Source organism: Gekko japonicus, unplaced genomic scaffold, assembly GCF_001447785.1.
Source record: "Gekko japonicus isolate JY-2015 unplaced genomic scaffold, Gekko_japonicus_V1.1 scaffold3759, whole genome shotgun sequence".
NCBI classification, from domain to species: Eukaryota; Metazoa; Chordata; class Lepidosauria; order Squamata; family Gekkonidae; genus Gekko; species Gekko japonicus.
The window spans coordinates 31,566-39,797 of record NW_015168772.1 but is presented as its reverse complement, the minus strand read 5'-3'; the positions used below and the strand labels follow the sequence as shown (position 1 = coordinate 39,797).

At 48.7% G+C, this 8,232-nt stretch overlaps 1 protein-coding gene across 1 annotated transcript in view; it reads right to left on the bottom strand.

Annotated features, from left to right (window-relative positions):
- Positions 1-4,053: 4,053 nt before the first annotated feature.
- Positions 4,054-8,232, bottom strand: part of ASCL2 (achaete-scute family bHLH transcription factor 2) — a gene marked incomplete at its 5' end in the record, with an annotated part of 35,234 nt that continues 31,055 nt past the window's right edge. Inside the window, 2 exons of the mRNA XM_015415673.1 lie at positions 4,054-4,192; positions 7,542-8,222. Coding sequence (XP_015271159.1) covers positions 7,556-8,222 — 667 coding nt within the window. The remainder of the gene's footprint in view (positions 4,193-7,541; positions 8,223-8,232) is intronic.

Sequence of the window (8,232 nt, the reverse complement as noted above, 5' to 3'; positions counted from 1 at the left end):
GGAAAGAGACCATCCTGATCCATGATGGACAGCCATGAGCACCTTTATCCCTTCCCCCGTTGCCGTCTATGGGAAGAAAGGATGCACATTACAGACTACCACAAAGTCAGACCAGTGGACTCTTAAACCCTGCGGCAAAACAGGAAAACATATAGCATTCTTGAGAAAGCAAGTCCTTATTCCTCGAGCGTGCCATGACTTTATCGAAAGGATCTTCATCCCCACAGTGCTTCTGGAGCCGCTTGGTTCCTAACGATGAATTAGGCTTCAAAGTTTCCCCCTAAAGGACGGGGTGGCTCAAGAAAATGGTGGCAAGCAAAACATGGCCCAGCCTATAATCCCCTTTATGTTGGCTACGGGCGTAAAGGAGGGTAACTCAGGTATTTTCTCTGCAGATCCTTCCGTTGTCAGTTATGAAGCTAATAAAATCAACAACCGTGTTTACAAGTTGTTGCTGTTTGCTCTCAGCTAAGGCTGTGGTTGCGAAACAACTTCCGTGATAGGGCATTAGTGATTTCGCTGGCATCGTTTTAAGGTTCGTGGCATGCCCTCCCCTTCTATTTAGCTCTTCTTTTAATCTCCCGCTCCCTTTCTTGTGTTGCGTGGTGCAGACAAAAAACAAGGATGCCAATAATGAAAGAGAGTGACGGCGGCGACACGTATTCACAAGGGATGCCACCGGCTCTTCTGGAGTAGGCAAGAAGGTTCCCATTGGCAGAGTGTCCTGGAAACCACCAACCTACCCTATCCGGGAAGTGCAATCCTAGCCCGGGAATGTCAGTTTTCTGCATATATTAAGACTGTGTGAACGCCAAAGAAATATTGCGGTGTAAAATATTTCCTTGCACTCTGACCTGATAGCCCAAAGTAACCCAATGCTTTCAGATCTCAGAAGCTAAGCAAGGTCAGCCCGGATTAGGGTCACTATGCAGAGCCAGGCAATGGGAAGAAGAAGAAGAAGAGGAGGAGGAGGAGGAGGAGGAGGAGATTGGATTTCTACCCCACCCTTCACTACCCAAAGGAGTCTCAGAGCGGCTTACAAACTCCTTTCCCTTCCCCTCCCCACAACAGACACCCTGTGAGGTAGGTGGGGCTGAGAGAGCTCTGACAGAAATGGGTCTTTTTCAACAACAGCTGTACCAGAACTATGACTTGCCCAAGGTCTTCCAGCAGGTGCAAGTGGAGGAGTGGGGAATCAAACCCGGTTCTCCCAGATTAGAGTCCGCGCCCTTAACCGCTACACCAAAGAGTCAGGATTAAATTGGAAAGCAGATGCTCGTTCTGGATACATTGTTGCTGGTTTTGATCTGTACATAAAATGGGACTCCAAACTCCCTTCTACCCAAACAAGTTCTTCTGGAACTGTTTCGTATGGTGAACATAGCAGAATATAGTGATGGCCTGTGCAAAAATATTGTTCCAATACAGTTTCATATCAGGAAGTCTCTTTGTTAGTATGAGGCTTGGACGACTCCACAGAACAATTAAACATATGATTTAAGACTGAAACTATATTGGAAATTCATGCCACTCTTTCTCCCCTTTTCACTCAGGATTTTTTTTTTTTTACTATAAAGGTTAGCTTCATAAACCTCTGAAGCCTTATTCATTTGAAATAAAGGTATATTCTCATAAATTCTGACTATGGCAGCTCTTTATGCTTATATAATGAAGCAGATTCTGACACCCTTAACTCTTTGTAGTTTCAGTGGAAGATGAGTAAAGTACAGCATAAAGAGAGGAGAGAGAGAGGAGATTGGATTTATACCCCGCCCTTCACTCGGAGTCTCAGAGCGGCTTGCAAACTCCTTTCCCTTCCCCTCCCCCCAACAGACACCCCGTGAGGGAGGGGGGGGTGAGAGAGCTCTGATAGAAACTGCTCTTTTTTCAAGAACAGCTCTGTTAGAACTAGGGCAGGCCCAAGGTCATCCAGCAGCTGTGAGCAAAGGAGTGGGGAATCAAACCCGGTTCTCCCAGATTAGAGTCCGCACACTTAACCACTACACCAAACTGGAATAATAGGAAAGATATCATGAGACTCCCTCTCCTGGTTTATCACCATTATCAACTCAATTATTTAGGACATCTTGGCTTTTTATCCCAATCCAATAAAGTGAGCCCATTCAATCCACATAAATGGGAAGTCCAAACGTTTCTAAGAGAGCTGAAGTCATTTCTAAGAGTCTGATATCACCTTCTGCTCTGTGCCTGGACTTATTAATAACTCACTCATTATTGGCACTTAAAATGATATCCTCCACCAGGATTTTTCTTGTGTAGTAGCAGGAGTGGAGCCCCTCGAACCCTCGCCCATAAAAATTAAGCGCAGCATAGATTTAAGTCACAAAAATTCTGTCCTAGCCACTTGTCACTTGGGAAACCTGGCGAGTCCTGCAATACTTTACCACAGAACTATTACAAAGAATGAAATAACTAGTGGAAGGTGGTATGGAACGGTTACAAAATAACTGCCACGCCTATTTGGCCTTTATCGTGGCCAGGGGCGTTCGAGGCACACTCAAGATTGCGAGTCACCAACACGATGCTGAAGAGAACCAACTTCTATGTGCAATTTTTTGTTCGGGGAAAGGGTCCGTACTGCCCCACAATCAGAGCAGCTCCTTTACAGAAATCCTCAAGTCATCAGGAAGTTTTTTTTGTCAGAAGAGATTGAGTAAACGTTTCCCATGAGTGACTTAGGCTGCTGTAGGCAGTATAATGAGTGGATCTTATGAATCCAGGGATCCTGAAGGGTTGTTTTTGTGTGTGGGGGGACTCTCTTCTGGGCATGGAGCAGGGATCACTGAGGGTGGGTGGGGGAGGTATTTGTGAATTTCCTGCATTGTGCAGGGGGCTGGACTAGATGACCCCCCTCTAGATGACAGTCTGCCTCGGGAGGTGGTGGATGCTCCTTCGTTGGATGTTTTCAAGCAGAGGCTGGATGACCATCTTTCGGGTATGTCGCAGGGCTATCTTTCGGCTATGCTCCCGCAGAGTGCAGGGGGTTGGACTAGATGACCTGCAAGATCCCTTCCAACTCTAACATTCTATGATTCTATGACCCTGGAGGTCCCTTCTAATTCTATGATTCTAAGCTGGATACCCGTTTCAGTTCTTGGACTGAGGTAGTAGTCTAATAAATTCACAGACCACGGGTTGGGGATATTATGCTATAGACAGAAATTTAAGTTGTGCGTTAAGAGCAACCTAAGCAGCCAAAAAGAGTCCGGCTTTCTGTCCCACTGTGGCTTCTCTTCCCCCATGCCCATGAGGACGGAAATGTGCAGTCACTATCACAAGAGCTATTTATAAATAGATTTTATTTATAAACTCGATTTACATAAAATAGGATACTCTTTAAAAACTGCATATATACAACTTGATAAATCCTAGGAAGTGCATACAAAAATACCTTCAATACATTAAAAATAAAACTTCAGGGTGTCCCCCCCCCCCCAAGTAAATGAACCTTCACACCAGACCCAAACAAACAAACAAACATGTGGACACCATAGTTGAGACAGACAGTTTTATACTCCTTTAGTAGAAAATGTTAGGAAACTTTTATATCTAAATTGTGTAAGTTCTTAAAACATTCTAGATGGCAGACTTAAGAAGCCAAAGGTGGGATGGACTTCAACACATCTTTCCTCTTACAATTTCTAAAGATTTTTATACAAAAATAAGTCTTCATATTAAACAGTGCTCCCACAGGCAGTTCAAGTTACATATAAAAAGTCTAATTTTGATATTACAAAAGTCCCCTTCCCATTCAGAAAAAGGAAGCATCAAGTTTAAATTGTTTCACCCCTTCCCATTAAAAAGTACAAACACATATTAAGAATGGAAGTCAAGTTCATCTCAGTTTGCCACTGGAATCAGAAACCAGCCTTTTCATTGGTAATTCAAGAGTCAGAGGGTACCATAAACTACTGTACAACAGCAGGTAAAAAATTTGGTCCCTAATATCTATTTACATAATTGCACTTTCTTTTTAAAAAGAGAGAGAGAGAGAATGATCACAAACCACCAGTCTTTCGCTCTATGGAAGAACCTGGAACCTTTCCAAAAAGGCTCGAGGAAAGCAGGAAGCATGTTAAATTAAGAGTCCTTGTTACTCTTCTGCCGCATCATAACAGGCGCCTGGGACAATGAGGTACTGAGGTCCTACACAGCATTGCTTTCAGTGTCACTACGAAAGAAAACAGAAAGGCCATTAGTAAAGGTTTCCCTTGCTCGAAAGCCAGTCGAATCCAACTCTAGGGTTGCGGTGCTCATCTCCGAAGAGCCAGCGCTGTCTGAAGAAGTTTCTGTGGTCATGTGGCTGGCATGACTACATGCCGAGGAATACGGAATGCTGTTACCTTCCCACCGAAGTGGTCCCTATTTATCTACTTGCAATTTCCTGCTTTCGAACTGCTAAATTGGCAGGAGCTGGGACCAGAGATGGGAGCTCAATCCGTCATGTGGCACTCGGGTCTCGAACTGCTGAACTACCGACCTTCCAGCCGGCGTCTTAACCACTGAGCCACCACAGCTCCGAAAGGCCATTAGGAGCATGTAAATGACACATTTCACAGAGCTCAGGGGAGACATCTTCCCTGGTCATGCATCTAGGCTACTCAGTGCATTGTGGATCACACAGTTGTGTTCAAGAAATGTGTTGTCTTTAATGCCTACAAAGTGCAAAACAGTGTTTGGCCCATTCAGTGCTGTTCCAAGGTGTTCACTCCTATTTCAGAACGGAAGATGTGAATGCACACTCTGCAAATGAAATTTCTTCCTGCTTGCTTGAATAGATTTGGGATGGGAAGGAAAACTGTGGCAGCATTTTGAGTGGAAGTTCCTTGCATGGAAACAGCAAGTCTTCCATTATTTGGGGGGGGGGGGGGGGGGGAGGGAAGAGTTCCAGTGAAATCAGCCAGGTATCAGGGGAAATATATTTTGTTAATTTGTATCGCAGCCTTCCCTGAAAGCAATAATTTCCACCTGTGTTTCTATTCTTTCCAAACAAATACCAAAATCAAGGCTCTTCCCCATTCAAGCAAATAATAGGATGAGAAATAATAAAAGTGGCAAGATGGCATAGACTAATATTCCAACCCAAGATCTGATGGCAAAGCACATATGGTTGAAATCAATGAGGGTGTTATTCCCCTCCCCCCACTTCTGAAACAGATACATATTAAACTGATGCGCAAGGTCTTAGAGGTCCACCTGTAAGCACATTTCATGGTACTTCTACTAATTTCAGTAAAACCCAAAGACAGGACTGCAAGCTGTGTTGCAGTGGGAACCCCAGTTTCCTTATTTCAGATTTCAGCTAGGCACCTTTTATTTATTTTTATTTATTTATTTATGTTTGGATTTATATCCCGCCCTACCCTATTTGTGATAAATGGCGGCTGGTTTCGCAGAATTGGCCTCTTCAACCTGACTTGTATCACTGGTGGTATAATGTCAGCTCCCAACAGGCTGGGGTAAGCAAGCTGTGCGCCTACTGCCACAAACTCTGTTCACCTTTTTGCGACTTCTGCGCCTCTCGTGCCAGAACCTCATCAGGGCCGATCGGCACGCGTGGCAGTGGCATTCTGCTTGGCTATCTCGTCGTGCAGGTGCCACTGCGGTCTGCGTGGGAGGGTAACCGGAAACCACAAGGACCACTAGTTGGTGAAACTGTACTCCTTTTCAGACATTAAAATCATACATCCCGGAAGCCCACCAATGGTAGCACAGGACCCACACTTGGATTTGCCATGCTTTGCTCCACGTGGAGCGACACTGTGCACACACGGGAAACGAAAGCACTGCCCTATTCACACACAACGATGAGCACACATCTTGGGAGCATTGTGGGCGCTCCAAATTGCTGGGTTCTGGGATGTGTGGTTGGTTCTCCTCTTGAGTGATAAGAATGCACACTCGGTCTAGCCTGGTTCGAAAAGGGACCCAAGGATGACCATGACCCAATGCTCCCTGTAAGCTGTGGCGTCTTGTGAGCAAAAGTTCTACTTTGTGAGCTCCTGGCCTTAAAGTTGTAGTTGTGAACGAGCCATTTTGGCTACTGCAGAAACCAGTTTGCTCTGGAGCAATGCTCCCTCTAAGCTGTGGAGTCTTGTGAGCAAAAATTCTACTTTGCGAGCGACTGTCATTAAAGTTGTGAGCGAGCGATTTGGCTGCTGCACAAATCAGTTTGCTCTGGAGCCCTCCTTCCTGAGCGAATCGGCTTAGAGGGAACACTGCTCACAACCAACGCTCCCTCTACGCTTTGGAGTCTTGTGAGCAAAAAGTCTACTTTGTGAGCGACTGTCATTAAAGCTGTGAGCGAGCGATTGAGCTGCTGCACAAATCAGTTTGCTCCGGAGCCATCCTGGGGACCAAAATGTGTGAGCCGGAGGCTCAAAAACTGTGAGCTAGCTCACACTAACTCGGCTTAGAGGGAACACTGCTCACAGGCAATGGTCCCTCTAAGCTGTAGAGTCCTGTGAGCAAAAAGTCTACTTTGTGAGCGACTGTCATTAAAGTTGTGAGCGAGCGATTGGGCTGCTGCACAAATCAGTTTGCTCCAGAGCCATCCTCGGGAGCAAAATGTGCGAGCCGGAGGCTAAAAACTGTGAGCTAGCTCACACTAACTCAGCTTAGAGGGAACACTGCTCACAGGCAACGCTGTGGAGTCTTGTGAGCAGAAAGTCTACTTTGCGAGCGACTGTCATTAAAGTTGTGAGCGAGCGATTTGGCTGCTGCACAAATCAGTTTGCTCTGGAGCCCTCCTTCCTGAGCGAATCGGCTTAGAGGGAACACTGCTCACAACCAACGCGAAAAACGTGTGAGCCAGAGGCTCAAGAACTGTGAGCCAGCTCACACTAACTCAGCGTAGAGCGAACACTGCCCACAGTAAACGCTGTGGAGTCTTGTGAGCAGAAAGTCTACTTTGTGAGCGACTGTCATTAAAGCTGTGAGCCAGCGATTGGGCTGCTGCATAAAATCAGTTTGCTCCGGAGCCATCCTCGTGAGCAAAATGTGCGAGCCGGAGGCTCAAAAACTGTGAGCCAGCTCACACCAACTCAGCTTAGAGGGACACACTACTCTGGAGCCCAACTCCCTGAGCGAAGAGAAAAATGTGTGAGCCAGAGGCTAAAGAACTGTGAGCTAGCTCACACTAACTCAGCGTAGAGGGAATACTGCTCACAGTAAACGCTGTGGAGTCTTGTGAGCAAAAAGTCTACTTTGCGAGCGACTGTCATTAAAGCTGTGAGCCAGCGATTGGGCTGCTGCATAAAATCAGTTTGCTCCAGAGCCATCCTCGGGTGCAAAATGTGCGAGCCAGAGGCTCAAAAACTGTGAGCCAGCTCACACCAACTCAGCTTAGAGGGACACACTGCTCTGGAGCCCAACTCCCTGAGCGAAGGCAAACACGTGTGAGCCAGAGGCTGAAAAAGTGTGAGCCAGCTCACAGTAGCTCAGCGTAGAGGAAACCCTGGGGTATGGGGCTTCTGGCCAGTCGACTGTGCCCCGGCCACTTGCGCGCAAGGCGGCCTTACCTGGTCCGGGGTGGTCAGTAGGTCCCGAACCAGCTGGTGAAGTCGAGCAGCTCCTGCTCCTCGGGGCTGAGGGCGCCCTCGTAGCCGCTCTCGTCCGAGGAGTAGGCCGAGCGGGGCGAGCCGGGCACGGAGCTGCCGTCGCGGCCGTCGAAGGAGGGCGAGGCGGAGGCGTAGGAGCTGCCGCTGCCGGCGCAGGAGGAGGAGACGGCGGCGGCGGCGTTGGGCGGCAGGAGCCCGTCCGGGAAGGCGGCGCCGACGGCGTCGTGCTCGTCGAGCAGCCGCTGCAGGGCTCGGATGTACTCCACGGCGGAGCGGAGCGTCTCCACTTTGCTCATCTTCTTGGCGGCGGCGCCGTTGGGCACGTGCTGGCGCAGGGTCTGGAAGCCCAGGTTGACCAGCTTGACCCGGTTCCGCTCGCGCTCGTTCCGCCGCGCCACCGCCGCCGCCCCGCCGCCGCCGCCGCCCGCCAGGCCCGGGAACGCCAAGCGCCGCTTGCAGCGCAGCAGCTCCGGCGAGCTCGAGCGCCGCTTGGCGCCTTTGCAGCGCGCCGCCGCCGCCGAGGAAGGCTGCGGGGGCCCCGCCGGGACGCCGCAACTCTTAGGGGCGCCCCACTGCGGGAGGCCGGCTTGCAGCTTGAGCCCCAAGGAGCCGCAACCGCTGCCGCCGCCGTGCAATGGGTAACTCGTGCAAG